The sequence below is a fragment of the Perognathus longimembris genome, chromosome 6 (genome assembly GCF_023159225.1).
Source record: "Perognathus longimembris pacificus isolate PPM17 chromosome 6, ASM2315922v1, whole genome shotgun sequence".
Lineage (NCBI taxonomy): Eukaryota > Metazoa > Chordata > Mammalia > Rodentia > Heteromyidae > Perognathus > Perognathus longimembris.
In genome coordinates, this window is record NC_063166.1 from 64,292,144 (window position 1) to 64,311,247 (window position 19,104).

Sequence of the window (19,104 nt, forward strand, 5' to 3'; positions counted from 1 at the left end):
AATGAAAAGTTATCAGTGAAGGAGGGAATGAAGAGTTAAAGTAAACCCCATTTTCAGGCAGCCCCTGTTTTGTTGTCTGTTTAAACTATGAGCAAACCCAGGGCAAGCTTATTAGGGCCCAGCCGGTCAAGAACTCTAACCTCCTAGGAATGCTTAACTCTAACCACCCCTAGAATGCCTCGAGCCCCAAGCCAATCAGATTTGTACCCGTGTCCTAACCTTGATTGCTTGAACACCTGATTGCTGTAACTTTGTTTTTTGTCTTGCTTGAACACCTGATGGCTGTAACTTTGTTTTTTGCCTTTATATGCTCTGTGCAATTGCAGCTCAGGGCTTCCTCCTAACCTCCGCTGTGTCGGTGGGTAGGACAAGGCCCGGGCCGCAGCCCGCTTGAATAAAGCCTTGCCTTGCTTTTGCATTTTGGAACGTCTGAGTCTTGGTGGTCTTCTTGGTGGTCGTTTCGCGACTTGGCATAACAATTGGGGGCTCGTCCGGGATAGCCCCAGAGACCCCCGAGACCACAGACTCCGAAGGTAAGAAAACAGCGCTGTTCATTTGTCTTGTCCTGTAATTTGTCTGTTTTGCTTTTGCTCATTTCTTGGAGGAGTTGCTGAAGCGGACACGCTTACTCGGCAATCCTGGGGAGACTGGAGGACTCTCCACCCTTGAAGGGGGACCGAATCCGCCTTGAACTTGGGTCCACTCCTTCTGCACCCTTGCAGGAGGTTGTGGGCCAACTTGGGCCCACTCCTTCTGCACACTTGCAGGAGGTTGTGGGCCAACTTGGGAGATCTCCAACTCATAGCTTTTCTTGTTCTCAGACCTGTGTGTTTTCCTCCTTTTGTATTAATTGTATTTTTTTTTGTAGCCTTTTGGACTGAACATCTGATCAGAGCTTTGAGTAATGTTCTATCTTGGGGACCTCCATCTAGCCCCTAGATTTGATCCTAGCTCACTGGAGGGAGGTAAAGGAGATAGCTCAGAACCAAGGTGTGGTCCTTAAGAAGGAAAAGTGGATCACCCTATGCAAGTCAGAATGGCCCACCTTTAAGGGAACTAATTGGCCACCCGAGGGGAGCTTTGACATAGGTAAGATCAGGACTTTGCAACGCCTAATCTACACCCCTCATTTGGGCCATCCAGATAAGAGAAAAACCAAGAAGGAAGAGAAGAAATTATACCCACCTGTCCTCCAGGGAGGAAGCGCGGAGGAGGAAATGTTTCCCCCGCCATACTCCCCACCCCAGTTACAAGAGGAGGACTCTGAGGAGAATGTTTCAGCTGTGCCCTCCACTCTGGAGGGTCCCGCCCAGTCCTGGCGCCAGCAGCCCAGGGCACGGAGGCGTCGGACGAAAGTCCTGACCCGCAGCCGCCGACAGGGGCAGACACGGGGCCAGCCCAAGCCACCCGCAGGCGGCAGGGAGTGACCCCACCGTGCAGCGCTGCCATCTCCATGTTGTCTGTAAGTCTGACAGTCTCTTTTGTGTCAAACCTGCATAGCTCATTGGAAAGATGTACAGGCGACGGTTCACAATCAGAGTGTGAGTGTCCACAAAAAGAACTCTGGGGGGACCCCCACCCAGCCTTCTTAAGCAGAAAATTATTTGGTGTGCTAAAATGTTTTACTAAGACTATCAAGCCCTGGAAAATGAGGCTGGAGAATGTTAAAATCATTTGTTAAAGGTTTTGTCTTAAAATTTGAGTGTTGCAGGAGTAAGATTGACAAAATACCTCTTGCCACTGGAAAATGTACAGCCGATGCTTATTTTGCACACTTTAAGATCTTTTGAATATGTATGTGTGTGTGTGTGCATGTGTGAGTGTGAACATGTTCAAGACTGTAGTATGATGCAAAATTAAGTTTAAGTTTAAATTCAAATGGTCATCAAGTTCGAGCATTACCAAATGTTGTAAAAGAACAAGAACTAGAGTTAAAAAAGGATTCTCAGGGTTCTTTAATTAGCAGTCAAAAAAAAGTGGGTATCTTAATTAAGACTTGATTTAACAAAGGGCAAACTGGCGTGAATTCATCAAGCCCTATGGAGTCAGGATGGAATGAATAGAGGGCTTTCTTTCGTCTTTGTTTTCAGGTGAATATTGGAAACCCTGGGGTAAAAATGAATGATTTGACTGGAATTTCTAAAACTGCCCCTTGAGAGGTACTAAGAATTGGAAAAGTTTTTTAAAGTTTATTTATCTGGTGTGATCTGATTCCTGTGCTATTTTTGTAATTTGGATTTTAAAGGACATATATTAAACTAATGGGGATAGGAGTAAACTCTCATTAACTCTATGTATGTAGGAAGAAATGGCAAAATGGGCTAATGGCTAATGTTTCTCACTAATTTATTAAAAAGCTGAATGGATAAGTATTTCTAATTCTGTAATTGTAATTCTTGCATTAAGGAAAAATTGTCATTTGAGTTCAAAGGTCTTCATGCCATGCGGTAACTGGGACTGAAGGAAAAAAAAAAAGAGGCTCTTTTAAAACAAGCAGCCCGGAGGCAAAGGGTGACACCTGGTTTCAGAATGCCTGTAAGCTTCAGAGTTTTTCCAATGCAGATAAAAGCTAAAGTGTTAGTGTTAGGCTTTGGAAATCAAGAATGCATTTCTAGATAAGAAATTTGGAAGTATAAAATTGTCCTAAATGATTATTGTAAAGTGAGAAAAGGAGAATTATGGCTACCAAAATGTTTAATTGCCATTTCAGTTTCTTTGTCAGTTTTTTGTAACAGTTTCCAGCAGGCCCACAGAGAAGGACAGGTGATTCCTACAAGCTCATCAAGATCTAACATTATGGGGCTGGGGATATGGCCTAGTGGCAAGAGAGCTTGCCTCGTATACATGAGGCCCTGGGTTCAATTCCCCAGCACCACATATACAGAAAATGGCCAGAAGTGGCGCTGTGGCTCAAGTGGTAGAGTGCTAGCCTTGAGCAAAAGGAAGCCAGGGACAGTGCCCAGGCCCTGAGTCCAAGGCCCAGGACTGGCCAAAAAAAAAAAAAAAGATCTAACATTGGCCCTTAGTAAGTTCCAGGTAAAAGCATGCTTAAAAACTACTTCTGTGGGCTGGGGATATGGCCTAGTGGCAAGAGAGCTTGCCTCGTATACATGAGGCCCTGGGTTTAATTCCCCAGCACCACATATACAGAAAATGGCCAGAAGTGGCACTGTGGCTCAAGTGGCAGAGTGCTAGCCTTGAGCAAAAAGAAGCCAGGGACAGTACTCAGGCCCTGAGTCCAAGGCCCAGGACTGGCCAAAAAAAAACCAAAAACCTACTTCTGTGTGGACCACCTTGTTGCTTTTAATTGGAGTAAAGTGGCCTATTGTAAGACTCACTGATCTGAAATCTGCAGTTCGAAGCCAGCCCGGGCAGAAAAAGGTCCCTGTGAGAGTCTTCATCTCTAGTTGGCCAGCAGAAGTGCTGGGAACAGAGTCGTGAGTCGCTTTGAGGCTCAAAGTGGTAGGGTGCTAGTTTTGAGCTGGAGAGCTGAGGGACAGCACTCAGGCCCTGAGTCCAAGTCCAGTGAAAAGTCACTCCTGGGACAAAAGTGGTGGAGCATCCAGAGGCAGTAAGCCGCTGCTTGGATGGCAGAGATGGTGTCAGATCCTAGAGTCACTCCCGTTTGGCCTTTCAAAAGTTAATCAAAGTCCTAGAAGAATAGTTCGTAAGCATGCCTTTCTAATGCCCATGTCTGTCTACTGGGCAGGAACTTGCCAGTCATCTGTGATAGTGGGTAGTAAGGGTAAGTTTGTCAAATGAGAGGATAGTTTAAAATCCCAATCCCCGCATCTACTCAAAGCCCTGACTGGCAGTGAGAATTTTAAGCTGAAACATCTGTTCAGGAAAGAAAGCTTGTAGACCTGAGATTGTGTCCTTATTGAGATCTGTTAAAGGCCTGCAAAGGTAATGTAGGCATTTTTTTAGGTCATCAGTGATCAGTTCCCTAGCCAGTCAGGAAAAAGCTTTTATAAACTAGAATGTTAAAAGGCTACACTGCGGTAGCCCAAAAAGAAGTCTGTATAGTTAAGTTAAATGTTGAATGTAATTTCCAGTTTGGAGTAAAGCTCCTAATGGACATCTGATCCTACAGCCCCTTGGTAAAGTAGGTTCCTGACTAGGTAAAGTCAATGTCACTGAGTCAGCCTGAAGAAGTTATAGAAGATGAATGATCTTTGCCCATCAGCCCCCCTTTTAAGACCAAGGGACCAGAATTGTTTTTGGAAAGATGAGGCAGGATAAACTAGAGGCATGAAAAACAGAGGTAACCGTATACAGAGACTGCACTTGTGAGAAATGGTTACAGGCCAAGCCTTCTATGTTGGCTTAAAAAAAAATTTAAGAAGGAATCAGGAAAATACTAGGAAATTTGACTAAAGTTAGGCTTTAGGTTAACTTAGGTTAAGCTTCTCTAACCAGTCTATGGAGAAAGTTGCAGGTAACCCAGCAGGTGTGACATTGTACTGGAACCACTGAGAGCCACTGCTGCCTGACACTACCATGGCCCCTGCCCATTGCATTTGAGTGAGGATCAAGGAGAGTCTAACAGTCATCTGGAAGAATCTACATCTTCAGATGGGACTCTTATCACATGCAGCTGATTTCTGCTGGAAAGTGCTTTGGATCTACTAAAACTAAAATTTTGGGGGGACATTCTTGAGTTGGCTGGAGTTAACTAGCTCTATTAAGAAAATTGGATATTGTGGGGCTGGGGATATGGCCTAGTGGCAAGAGAGCTTGCCTCATATACATGAGGCCCTGGGTTCAATTCCCCAGCACCACATATACAGAAAACAGCCAGAAGTGGCGCTGTGGCTCAAGTGGCAGAGTGCTAGCCTTGAGCAAAAGGAAGCCAGGGACAGTGCTCAGGCCCCGAGTTTAGGGCCCAGGACTGGCCAAAAAAAAAAAGGAAAATTGGATATTGTAAGAAATTTTCAAGCAGACTGGCCTGCTGCTAAATTCAAAGCATGTATGACAGGCTGGAAAGTCACTTCCAGGCAATGCCTGGGGTGGGAGGGGTGTCCAAGAGTATTAAAATGTGTCCAGATGGACTAGGGTGTGACCTCAGAGAAGAGAGGGAGGTAACTGCCATCAAGTGTGCCAGGTACCAAGGTAACTGGACAGAGATTTAAACTGCTGGGGGCATCTTCATAGAGCCCTCCTGGGGGTGGATCTTACAGATGCCACTGGCCAACCTTAGGCACTTAGAGGCACTGGAAACTGGAAAAATCCACTCTAAAATAGTAACTCATGATAGTTGGCTCTGGTCTGGCTTCTTAGGAGCAGCAGTCCCATCAGACTGACCCTTGCCCCATCTTTGTTTTCCCCAACAGCCTGTGGGTAAAGTCACAGTAAATTGCCTTGGTGGAGTTGAGATAAACCGGAAAATGTAGACAGTTTAAAACTCTAGCAGCAAAGAAGCCCCAGGAAATGTAAAGAGTAAAGTTAGTATAGAAAGCCTTGGAGAAATGGTTTCCTCTGGATAAGAAAGGGATTTAAAAAGTAAATTATCATAGAAAGTTCCAGTAAGTCGCTGATGGCGTGAGGAAGTAGAAGATGGTATGAATGGGGATATGTTAAATTTTATAAGACACAGATTATAAAACTATATAAGGAAAGACTTTAGAGAGAGAATTGGGGAAGCAAAAAAGTTTCCTTTAGAGTAAAAGGTTTTGGCATGTTAAAAGTGAGAAAGACAATCCCTAGAAAGTTTGAGTATGTAACAAATGGTATCAGTATGTCTTAACATTAGAGCATATGAGTAAAGTTGGAATGTAATCAAATTGGCTATAATATAAATAGGGTCAGAATTGGGGCTTTGGTGTAAAACTATGTTTATCTGTACCTGCATCTGCAGGGCTAAGGGACTTGTGTGATGTCATCTACATGTTATTCCTAACTTGCATTTGTATTTGTATGAGCTTTTATCCCCCCTCAGAGCCCTATAGCAAGTCCACCAAGAGATTTGGCTCAAGCTAAAGGCCCTTTAAGAGACTGGACCTCCTGAGCCACACCCGATACCAACTGAGTAAAGTGCCACCGACAACTTATGGTATTGCGGGCACAATATCAATCTATCCCTACCTATTCTCAGTCAGAATCAAACTAATAAGCAAGGAGAACCATGATTGGTTCTCGAGTTACCTATCTGAAGGGGGGAATGAAGAGTTAAAGTAAACCCCATTTTCAGGCAGCCCCTGTTTTGTTGTCTGTTTAAACTATGAGCAAACCCAGGGCAAGCTTATTAGGGCCCAGCCGGTCAAGAACTCTAACCTCCTAGGAATGCTTAACTCTTAACCACCCCTAGAATGCCTCAAGCCCTGAGCCAATCAGATTTGTACCTGTGTCCTAACCTTGCTTGCTTGAACACCTGATTGCTGTAACTTTGTTTTTTGTCTTGCTTGAACACCTGATGGCTGTAACTTTGTTTTTTGCCTTTATATGCTCTGTGCAATTGCAGCTCAGGGCTTCCTCCTAACCTCTGCTGTGTCGGTGGGTAGGATGAGGCCCGGGCCACGGCATGCTTGAATAAAGCCTTGCCTTGCTTTTGCATTTCGGAACGTCTGAGTCTTGGTGGTCTTTCTTGGTGGTCGTTTCACGACTTGGCATAACAATCAGTAAAAAGTATTAGCAGCCAGTCATGGTGGCACATACTATAGAATTTATTCAAGAGGCAGAAGCACAAGCATGAACTCTAGACCAGCCTCAATTACATAAGAAGATGCAATCTCAAAAAACAAATACAGCCAGATGCCAGTAGCTCACACCTGTAATCCTAGCAACTAAGGAGTCTGAGATCTGAGGATTATGGCTCAAAGCTCACAAGGCCACAAGACTCTTATCTCCAATTAATCACACACAAAAGCTGGAGGTAGAGTTGTAAGTCAAGTGGTAGAGGGCTAGCCTTGAGCACAAAAGCTCAGAGACAGAGCCCAGGCCCTGAGTTCAAGTTCCAAGTCCAGCATACATACACACACAAAACAAACAAACAACAACAACAAAAAAAAAAAAACAAAAAGCTAGCTGAGACAGGAAAGTCTTATCTCCAACTAACCACCAAAAAAAGAGAAAGTTTGAAGTGTAGCTATGGCTCAAGTGGAAAAGCACTAGCCTTGAACAAAAGCTCAGGAATAGCACCTAGACCCTGAGTTCAAGCCCCAGGACAGGTACAACAACAACACAAATAAAAATTTATTATTATTTTTTTTGGCAGTTCCGGGGCTTGAACTCAGGGTCTGAGCACTGTCCCTGGCTTCTTTTTGCTCAAGGCCAGCACTCTACCACTTGAGCCACAGCACCACTTCTGGCTTTTTCTGTATATGTGGTGCTGAAGAATCGAACTCAGGGCTTCATGCATGCTAGGCAAGCACTCTACCACTGGGCCATATTCCCAGCTCAAATTTAAATATTTTTATACAAGCAACTGTTAATTTCACTCGTAGGAAAAATACTGATACATTGAGTTGTATTCTAAAAGAGTAAAAGTGAAAAATCACATCAACCAATACTACTTACTGTCCTTCAATGAGCCATGTGCACTTCGTTTTATATTTATAGTTTCCAGGTCCATCTGTTACAAACCCAGAAGATCCAGTTAGTCTGTAATTTAAATAAATGTTTAAAAAGTCAGTCTGTCAATCATCTAGCAATATCTTTCTTAATTCTCAATACAATGCAAAGTAAGCAGACTGGGTACAGTAATGTATAACATAGTAGAAAATTACCTGACATATTCAATATATACAAACTTAGATAAAACATTTCCCACATATGTAAAAAAATGAATATGTAAACATTAAGCCAAGGTAGATGAACCAAAAACACCTCTTTGCAGCTGAGATGGGAAAGCTATAGTTTATACTATAAAAATCTGTTACCCTGGGTATTTTATATATGTCTGACTCAATTAGGGAAGGGAAGGGGAACATTAAAATGGTGAGACAAAGGGTAAAAGGCAAACCAATGCAGTAGCAATACTTACAAGACAATATATTGTAAACTAACTGTATAAGGGGGGGGGGGGGAAGACAGGGGAGTGAGGGAAGGTGTGAGAAAAATGAGGGAGGGGATAACAAGGCTACTGTATATAACTGTAATCCCTCTGTACTTCACCTTGACAATAAAAATTTTAAAAAAATGGCCACAAGATCTTACATATGATTTTTATTAAGAAAAATAAGAACACAGGCTTATAGAAAGCCATGCACACATAAAATAACACTATTGAGGACATCATAGCTGTGGTGGGAAATCACCACGGCACACAGCAGACCCATCGTGGCCAGTTAGTGATGTGTACTAGTACCTCTCTTCCCACACATGTTCCTGCATCTGAAGTTTCAAAACACTTTTAGGTCTTGATAAGATGATAGCAGACCCTGGTATCTCATTAATGCTCTGAATCCACTAATCCCAGGGTTGGAATACATTCTCATGTGTTTTGGCCATTTGCATTTTCTCTTCTGTTAATTAAGATTTTATACTCTTTATTCATTTTGTCACCAAGTAGAGTTTTTTCCCCAAATTAAAGTTTAGGAACTCTTAAAAGAAGAATATCTCCCCTGTGTATATTTTTTTAATAAAACTTACTTTTGGCTTACATTTTCTTTCTATTTTAAGTATGTAGTGACATATGAATTTTTAGTACTTAAGATGTTATTTTTTTATTTATTTATTTTTTTTGCTAGGCACCAGCAGCTCAGAAACCTTCAGCAGAAAAGCTCAGGGGCAGAGCCCAAGCCCAGAGTTCAAGCCCAGGACTGGCACAGAAAGAAAGTGAGAAGAGGGAGGGGGGAGGGAAGAAAAGAGAGAGGGGGAAGAAGGGAGGGAGGGAGAAAGGGAGGGAAAGAAGAGAGGTGCTATTTCTTTCTTCATTGCTATTCTCAGATTATTTCCCTCTTCCATCAAAACTATCAGCCTCTGGAACAAAAGACATTCTTTTCTAGATCTGCCTCATTTACTTCCTGAGTCTGCTACTGAATACTAGTTATTCCTCCTCATGTACTAAAGGTTATTAACAAATCATTGACTGTCTTCCATTCATCTGCATCAATAGACAAAATGTTTTAGCCCAAAACTTCTCTGTTTCTTACACTCATCATAACAATATTTTCTTCTATCCACCCTAGCCATCTATTTTTTTGTCCCTATTAGCAGAAACACCACTATCACCAAAATCTGTTTTGTTTGTTTTGTTTTTGTGCTGTCCCTGAGGCATTGTCCCTGAGGTTTTTTGCTCAAGGCTAGCATTCTTCCACTTGAGCCATACATAGCTTTACTGACAACTTTTTGCTGGTTAATTGGCTGTAAGAATTTCACAGGCTTTCCTGCCAGGACTGTCTTTGAACCACAATCCTCAGATCTCAGCCTTCTAAGTAATTAAGATTACATGTGTGAGCCACTGGTGCCCAGCCAAAAATTTCAGGAAAGTCTGTGAGACTCTTATACCCAATTAACCAACAGAAAACTGGAGTGGCACTGTGGCTCAAGTGGTAGAGCTCTAGCCTTGAGCTGAAGAGTTCAGGGGCAGGGCCCAGGCCCAGAGTTCAAGCCCCACAACCAACACAGAAAAAAAAAGAATTGCATCCAGCAAAACCTTCAACTCCCTCAACTTCCTTCCCTCTACTGTACTTGTTTGATATAGATGTCTATGTGTCTTTTTCCTCAAAATCCATTCAACCTGAAAAATGTTAGTCTAAGCCAATCATGTTTCCCCATACCTCTTGCCAAGGACTAATAAAAGAAATGTGGATCAGCTAAGATTTGATTTCAATGTGCCAGGCAGAAAAATACAAAAAGCAATAGCTTAACTAAAATACAAAATCGAAAGGTAATCAACCCAAAGTATGCAAGGCATTTTTGTCATCATCAAGGATCTACCTATTGTTCTGCCATCCTGAACATGCCTATTCTATCTCATAATCCAAGATGTTTGTCAGGCTTCAACAATTATACCCACATTCTATCCAGCAAAAGGGAGGAAGGGCAAGGGCATACTTGCTCCTTCTAAGTCAAACAAGAAAATTCTACTTATATCCCATTATCCAAAATAGGATGCACATATTCTACATACAGAATGAGGCAGAAAAACGTAGTCATATCACAGATGATTGTGTCATGTCCCAGTGAAAAAAACCAAGATTCTCTTTATTAGAGAAGTAGAAAATTACTATGAAGATTAATTATAATCTTTGTCATAGCATGTAATGGATGTGAGGAGAAAAAGACAACATCTAGTATTTTCTCATTCTTAAGGAGAATGTGGCACATAGGAAGACATGCTATCTAGATCATTCTTCAAGGAAAGACTTGCTGCCAGCTACAACAGGACATATGGTTATCAGTTTATTCTACCCAGGCTGCCTTCCCTTAGATCTTGCCTTTCCAGGGAGCCCACACCACAAAAAATATGAAGGTCCAAGCATTTCAATTAAACAGGGCGCAGTTATGACAGGTAGTCCTTACTCCCAACCCTATTCTATCAGGCCTGCATTGAAACTCAACTCCCTCCTCCTCAGATTCATGCTGGGAATCAACCCCAGGGACTTGCACATAAACACTCAAGAGCTCTTGCACTGAACTGTATCTCTAGCCTACAACTTCCTCTACCCAATTCTGCTGTTTCCTGTCATACCTTCCTACAATATTATACTTAATTTGGACTGCAATCTCTGACTTCACAAATGCTCCCAAAAACCAAGAAGAGATTGTCCTCTCTTTGGACTTTGCTGAGGCTGAATTTTACATATAGAAGTATTGTAACCATTATACCAACAAGCCTGAATACAAAGCCAGTACCCAGGAAGACAAATCAAAAGAATGCAAATGTTCCTGAGGAACAATGCCATAAAACTCCTTAGTCTTCTAGTTTTACAGGTAAATTTCCCACTGGACATTATTATTGTGCATGTGTTGCCATGATTCTTTGTTTTAGTCTAAAAAGTTGTACAGTTCTCTCACCTTGTTTGTTCTGAAAAGTTTCTATGGACTTCAGGGAATAGGTTTAGGTTTGCAAATCAGTTATCATATCTATCAGTATCATATCTATCATATCAGTTTACTTTAAATACTTACTTAGTATCTTGAAGCATACACTTCACATAATGTATAGAAATGAACAAGCTTTTCCCCCTCACTAATGAACAATTCTCCCTTTCTATTCACCTTCCCAATTACTCCTATCCATCTCCAATCAAGACAAACATTTAACTACCTTAAAAGCATTCTTAACTATTCTGTTCATAACTTATAAGCCTATAATATATGCATGATTATCTTAAATCAATTTTGGTTATAAAGAGTAATTACTATACAAACTTTTCTACATTTTTCTTTCTCAGCAAACTCTTGAAGGAATCTCTTCAGCTAATGGGTAACAGTTGAAAGCATTCCTTTTCATGAAGCAAAGTCCACGCTATGGATCAGTTCTCTGCCCTTATCAGTTCTCTGCCTTTCTGTTACTAACGTTCTTTTGGCTGGATGGCATTTATTAACACTGCTGTAATAAATATCCCTCTACACATGGCCCTACTTAACTTGTGCTTTTATTTCTAATAATAAAGGCTTAAAAGAATTACTATGTCATAGGAATACCAATTTTCATTGTTAACCCCATGCTACTGGATGATTTTCCAAGACTCTTTTAACGATTCATTGCAAAAGCAATGTGTAAAAATATGCTATTCATGGCTCATGCCTGTAATCCTAGCTACTCAAGGAGGCTGAGATCTGAGGATGGCAGGTCAAAGCCAGCCTGAGCAGAAAAATCCCCCAGAGACTCTTATCTCCAATTAACCACTGAAAAACCAGAAGTGGCACTGTTGCTTTGAGCTCAGGGATAGCACCCAGACCCAGAGTTCAAGCCCCAGGACAAAAAAAAAAAAAAAAAAGTTACATGCTTTTCATATCCCCCTTGTACTGGTGCTCTTGTTTCTTTTATATTTCACTAGCTTTTTAAATTTGTTTTGTTTTGTTTTTGGTACCTGAACTCAGGGCCTAGGCACTGTCCTTTTAACTTTTTGCTCAAAGCTGATTAATTTACTGCTTGAGCTGAAGGTCCACTTCTGGCTTTTTTACTGGTTAATTGGAGATAAGAGTCTCTTGGGCTTTCCTGTCTGGACTGACTTCTGAACTGCAATCCTCATCTCTCAGCCTCCTGAGTAGCTAGGATTACAGGCATGACCTACTAGCACCAGCTTATTTTCACCAGTTTTTAATTTGAAATTCTCTGTGTTCTAATGAATGGTCAAACAGTTACTGAAAGTTTGGAGATTTGAAAGAAAAGTCCGGGCTGGGAATGTGGCTTAGTGGTAAAGTGCTTGCCTACAATGCATGAAGCCCTGGGTTCGATTCTTCAGCACCACAGATATAGAAAAGGCCAGAAGTGGCGCTGTGGCTCATGTGGTAGAGTGCTAGCCTTGAGCAAAACGAAGCCAGGGACAGTGCTCAGGTCCTGAGTCCAAGCCCCAGGACTAGCAAAAAAAAGAAAGAGAAGTCCACAAATATCATCCTAAAATTTCAGGTGGCTTTTAACAGTATTACTGATGACCTAGATGTGGTTATGGATATGTTCTGTTGTGGACTAAGGAAACCAAGTTTACCAGAGGTCACACAAAGGCACTAAATTCAAACATAAAGCAATTTCCACAATACAAGGCCAGAAATAATGGAGGGATAGATGGGTGGGTGAATGGATGGATGGGTGGACAGGTAGGCAGACAGATAGACAGACAGACAGACAGACACACACACACACACACACACACACACACACACACACACACACACTTCTTGCCACTGCCAATTTCCCAGTTTAAGAAAACACTAAAACCGAAGCTGGGAATGTGGCTTAGTGGTAGTGTGCTTGCCTAACATGCATGAAGCCCTGAGTTGGATTCCTCAGCACCACATAAACAGAAAAAGCCAGAAGTGGCACTGTGGCTCAAGGGGTAGAGGGTTAGCCTTGAACAAAAGGAGCTCAGGGGCAGTGACTGGGCCAAGAGATCAAGCTCTGGGACCAGCAAAAAAGAAAAAAGGGAAAGCACCAAAACCTCAATACCACAAAAAGGAGTTGGGGGGGTAGCGGGACTGGAGATGTAGCGAAGACAATAAATGCCTGTGTTCAAACTTCAGTACCATAAAATACACTAAGGATAATTCTGCAGTAGAAACAAATACAGGCAGCATGGGGAAACCTTCCATGAAAGGAGGTTTCAAAGGAGTAATCTTGTAATTTACCTTTCTAATTTACCCAACAATGTGGATTGCAAAATTTCAACTTTACCCATTTGTTAAAACATTCTTTATCAAGTATCCTGAACACTGACAAACTTTAACCAAAGCCCTTGAACATGGTTGGGGAGGGAGGAGGGGTGGAACCTGCCTGTAATCTCACTTGAGAGACTGAAGGAGGATAGAAAGTTTGAGATAAGCCTAGTTTAACAAGACCCTGTCTCAAAACAAAACAAAAAAAAAAATTAAGGTCTAGAGATAAAGCTCAGTGGTAGAGAGCTTGTCTGCCATGCATGAGGTCCTGGTTCAATTCCAGACCCATTCCCCCCGCCCCCCGCAAAAACAAATCCATTGTAAAATTCTAAAACACTATTACTTTATATATACCTGTAGTTAGGTTTATAGAAAACACCTCAATTCCTCATACTTTTTTTTAACCTACTATATCTAATTCTAAGAAACATATTGACACCTCATACTATGACTACTGTATCACATTGTTCACACTGTTTTTGCTTTATCTATTTAGTTATACAAGCTTTTGAGTATTAGATGCTTGTAAGTTGTACCTTTAATTATGGTAATACCCACTAATCATTTCCAAGCATAAATTCTACTTTATCTATTACTACCTTACTTTGTTGTTGTTTTCTTGTGCCTTAGACTTTTTTTTTTTTTTTTGCCAGTCCTGGGCCTTGGACTCAGGGCCTGAGCACTGTCCCTGGCTTCTTCCCGCTCAAGGCTAGCACTCTGCCACTTGAGCCATAGCGCCGCTTCTGGCCGTTTTCTGTATATGTGGTGCTGGGGAATCGAACCTAGGGCCTCGTGTATCCGAGGCAGGCACTCTTGCCACTAGGCTATATCCCCAGCCCTGTGCCTTAGACTTTTATCCAACTCTTTTTCAGCATTTTTGCTCAAAGCTTTATTCATAAGGTCTTTTATCTTCATATAAATATCATCTTTAGAATCAGATAGTGGTTTTATATTTTGATTAAATCACCAAATGATTGTTAAAACTTAGAAGGAAAGGGCTGGGAATATGGCCTAGGGGCAAGAGTGCTTGCCTCATATACATGAAGGCCTGGGTTCAATTCCTCAGCACCACATATATAGAAAAGGCCAGAAGTGGCACTGTGGCTCAAGTGGCAGAGTGCTAGCCTTGAGCAAAAAAGAAGCCAGGGACAGTGCCCAGGCCCTGAGTTCAAGCCCCAGGACTGGCAAAAAAATAAATAAATAAAATAAAAACTAAGGAAAAAAAATTATTATTCTACGTGCCCATATTCTGCTCTCCCCATTGTGCCTTCTTCCTTTCTAATGCCCTCAGCCCCTTCATTTATTATTTCCTTTCTTTTTTACAAACTTCTTTTCACCAATCTTAAAGGATAGTTGTGCTAGCTCTGTTACTCGTCCATCATCTAAGAATTTTCTCATTTCCCTTTAATTCCTGAGGGTTAGTTTTAACAGATATAGAATTCAAGATGGACAGTTCTCTCATTTGGCATTTGAAAAATAATGTGCCACCAGGAAGTGGAGCTGTGACTCAAAGTGGTAAAGCGCTACAAAGCGCTACCTCTGAACAAAAGAGCTCAGGGATAGCGCCCAGGCCTTGAGGTCAAGTCCCACAACTGTCAAAGAAGAAAAATAATATGCCACTTCCTTCTGGCACAGATGATTATTTGAGTTGATGTTCACTACAAGTAATGAAATGCATAATTTCCCTTGGCTGCTCTGGGTAACTTTTCTCTGTAGATTTCAAGAACTTAATTTTGACATACCTTAGTGTGATTTCAGAGGATGTATTCTCTTTTATTCATTTTATTTATCTGTTTATTTATTTATGCCAGTCCTGAGGCTTGAATTCAGGGGCCTGGCACTGTCCCAGGGCAGTACTCAAGGCTAGCACTTTTTGCTAAAGGCTAGAGCTCTACCACTTGAGAAACAGTGCCACTTCCAGCTTTTTCTGTTTATGTGGTTCTGAGAAATTGAACCCAGGGCTTCATGCATGCTAGGCAAGGACTCTACTGCTAAGCCACATTCCCAGCCCCAGAGGATGTAATCTGTATGAAGAGTTTGCATGACTTCTTGGGTCCTTGTTTCTTTTGCCAAATACAGTACGTTTTTAGCCATTATTTCTTTCAAATGCTCTTTTAGCCCCACTTTCAATTTTATTCCCCTCTGAAACTCCAATTCCTTTGTTAATGCTCCACAAGTTATTTTTTTTCTAGTCTACTTTCTCTCTGCTGTTTAAATTAAGTGAATTCTACTGTTCTATCTTCAAGTTTACTGATCATATAATCTGTCAAGGCCTCGCTATAGTTAACCCTATCTGGGGCTTTTTTTTTTTTTTTTTTCCTGCTTCTGTGTGTTTCAGTTCTAATCTTTCTGTTTGGTTCTTTTTATTTGGCTGGTCTATTTCTTTTATCTTTGCTGTGATTTTTTTTTTTTTTGCTGTGAATTTTGTATTTTAAATTTTGTTTCAAGATAATATGGCACCCTGTACTCTTACTGGGCTTTTTCTGCTTCTATCTGGTGCTCTACCATTTAAGCCATGCCTCTCCACTTCGAGCTTTTTGCTGGTTAACATTTCCCCAGACAGGCACCAGTGGCTCACATCTGTAATCCCAGCTACTGAGGAGGCTGAGATCTAAGGACTAAGGTTCAAGCCTGCCTGGGCAGAAAAGTCTGTGAGACCCTTATTTCCAAATAACCAGCAAAAACCTGGAAGTGGAAGTGTGGCTCTCAAATGGTAGAGTGAAAATCTTGAGTGAAAAATTCAAATTAGAATGTGAGGCCTCAAGTTCAAGCCTTCATACACACAGAGAGAGTCTCTCCAATTTGTCTGCTTCAAAACTCAATCCTCAGATTAGCCTCCTGAGTAACTAGGATTATAGGTGTGAGCCATGTGTGCCCGGCCTGATTTATCTTGTGCTGGTATCTATTGACTGCCTTCTTATTCAAGCTATGGTTTCCTATGGTGTTGGTTTTCTACTATATCCTTAACATTTTTTGTCTAGTAAGTTATGAGTCTGTTATATATGCTACTATCAATAGAGTGTTTTATTTTAGCAGGTATTCTTCATTGTTGGTTTTAGTGTATGGGTCTCGGTCTACTTTTTCTGGGTTATTCTTTCAATGGCAGATTGACTTTTAGAGCCTTTATAGTGTTATATATTTGGCTTGTTTTGTTTATTTAGCGCCCCTGGGCTCCCATGGTCTATGCTGGAGTGTTTTAGGGGACTGAGGAGTTTCCCCAAACTAGGCTGCAGGGGTCTCTTGGTAGGGGAGGAGTTTGGTGGCCCAATATTGCTCTATCAGCTTTTCTGATATCTATGAATGGGAAAGGCAAGGTTGAGCCCTCAGAAACAAAGAAGCTTTCTGGATTAGCCATTTATTGTAGGTCAGTCCTCTTGTCAGTTCCAACAACTTATATCTCTGGCCAAAGATACTTGTTAGATCAGGCTTTTTTTTTTTTTTTTTTTGTAGCTGTGTTCTTTTTTGCAGGTAATACTCTGCTGTCAATGGCTAGGAAGGGGAGTTTCAAGCACATATAGAAAAAAGGCTTCTCAGAATAGACTGCTTGCTATAGCTAAGTTTCTCTTGTTACTTCTGCATGCTTTCCTTGGTATATCTTGGGAAAAAGTAAAGAGAAGAAGTGATTTGCCTTACTAGATATACAGTGTTAGGGTTAGATTCTCAACTGATGCCCCTTACCAATGTTTTCAGGCTTCCTTGATATTTTCAGAGGGAACTCATTTGATTCAAAGGAGGGATAAGTATCTATGGACCATGTTTTGCTGCTAGGTCAATGAGTCAGGAAACACTGGGTCTAAAAGACCAGCCTCTGTTGGGTAGGAGGGATGAAAGATACTTGGTGGTTATGATGTTCTTCCAATGCTATGGACCTGAACTAGCTTAACTTCTTACAATCTTCAAGAGTTCTCCTTTGCCTAGAACACAGAAAACAAAGGGGCATGATCTCCCTGATATATGACTGTTAAGAAAGGGAGACGGAGAGACAGTGGAGACCAGGACTGTGAAACCAAAAACTGCTTGTCAAATGGTATTTCCCACAGGATTGGGGCAGCGACCCAACAGTATGTAACTAAAACCAAACAACTACTCAACATATAAAGGTCAAAAATTGACCTCTCAGTGGAATACAATAGCTCAAAAGCTATGTATGTACGTTCATATAAGACTACTGTCGACATATTGTCTAATATCGACATTACATTTAAAGCCCTAGGCAAATTTTCTTGGGCTTGGCCACGTGGTTACTGTATATGTTCTTGATACATTGTATATTGTATATATGTCTACCTGACCTAGAGAAGGGAAAGAAAAACAGGGCGTAAGATATCACAAGAAATGTACACACTCCCCTACTATGTAACTGTACCCTTTTTGCACAACACCTTGTCAAAATAATTTGTGTTCAATTAATAAATAAATTAAATTAAAAAAAAGAGTTCTCCTTTGTACCAATTCTAAGACTAACAGTTTACTCAGGAGGGAGACGCAAGGGGAAATAAGTCTTTACCATCTTATCTATCTCTCTAAGAGTCAGTTACAAGTACTTTTATTTTCTCATGAGTTTTCATTTTATGTATCTGGTTATTTTTATTCAATACCAGGTTAAGTTTTATAACTATGTAAGTATATTACAATATTAATGTGCATATGCAATTACATACAACAAGCTATATATTATTCCTAAAACTATACAGATATCTTGGAGCAATACTAGATGTCTCCCTCCACAGATTTACATTTGTTTCTAACAAGCATAAAGCTGGGAGCCAGATCTCTTTAATCCAATCAAGGATTGAGGTGATTTGAAAGGTAGGCTTTAGCCTTTGAGTGCTGATCTATTTTGAGTTCATTCTTAATACAGAGTAGCTCATTCTTGAGGGCTGCCAACTAAAAGTCTAGTACATATCTACTCTCTTCTTTATTTAAAGACTCTAAACTCCAATTCTGTCTCTCCACCACTACACAGTTACCAACACTTACTTCGAATTTATGTTCTACTAACCCTTTCTGCTCAACCTCCTAAACTGTACATTTCAAATCTGGCAATCAATCCCTTCTTGAGGAAAACTGTATCAAAACTGATTTTACCCCTCTAAGTTTACCTTCTCCAAAACATTCATCTCTCGAGTCCTTCAGCTGCACTGCCCACTTTCCAAAGCCTTCAAACAGAAGTCTTTTTAATTTTGTAGCTTTTCAAGTTGTTCTCAATTGAAGCACTGGTTTAGATAAAGCTCTTTTATAGCTGATAGAAATGGAATCTCCAATAATTTGATAATAGGAGATGATGTTCCAGTCTATCCAGAATTTCTGACACCAAGAATAGGCCTAAGGTCTTTGCAGTAGGAATTGTGATTTACAGAGTATATTACTAGAAATGTTCAATAGTAGATTGGTTTGGGGCTTTTTTGTTGTCGTTTTCAGTAGAGAAAAAAAAGAGAAAATGCAGCATGATTTCATACTGGCACCTCTAACTTAAATTCAGGAGATTCTTATCCAACTTCTTTGACTTGACCAATTTTATCTGTCTTACAACTGAATAGGTCAGAATGTGAAGAGGCAATTTTTTCTTTTTAATTTTGAGGCAGTAAAATACAGGATACTATCTTTACAAAGTCAATATAGAAAAAGAGTTTTAAAATATAACAACACAAAGACACAAAGCATAAAGGAAACGACTATAGTAAAATATGAAATTTGTGGGCTCTAGGTGTGGCTTCACTGTAATACATTTGCAGAGCATGTGCTAGGCTCAATTCAACATCACCAAAAAATTTTGTTTTTGAAAGTTCTACTTAAAAATGCTATAAAGACAAACTTTATTTTACTGTTGTTAGTAACAAA

At 40.8% G+C, this 19,104-nt stretch overlaps 1 protein-coding gene across 1 annotated transcript in view; it reads right to left on the reverse strand.

The window, feature by feature from the left end:
- Atrn (attractin) overlaps positions 1-19,104 on the reverse strand; it is a 108,655-nt gene that overhangs the window by 71,820 nt on the left and 17,731 nt on the right. The window contains exon 2 of the mRNA XM_048348885.1: positions 7,516-7,599. Within this exon, the coding sequence (XP_048204842.1) occupies positions 7,516-7,599 (84 nt within the window). The remainder of the gene's footprint in view (positions 1-7,515; positions 7,600-19,104) is intronic.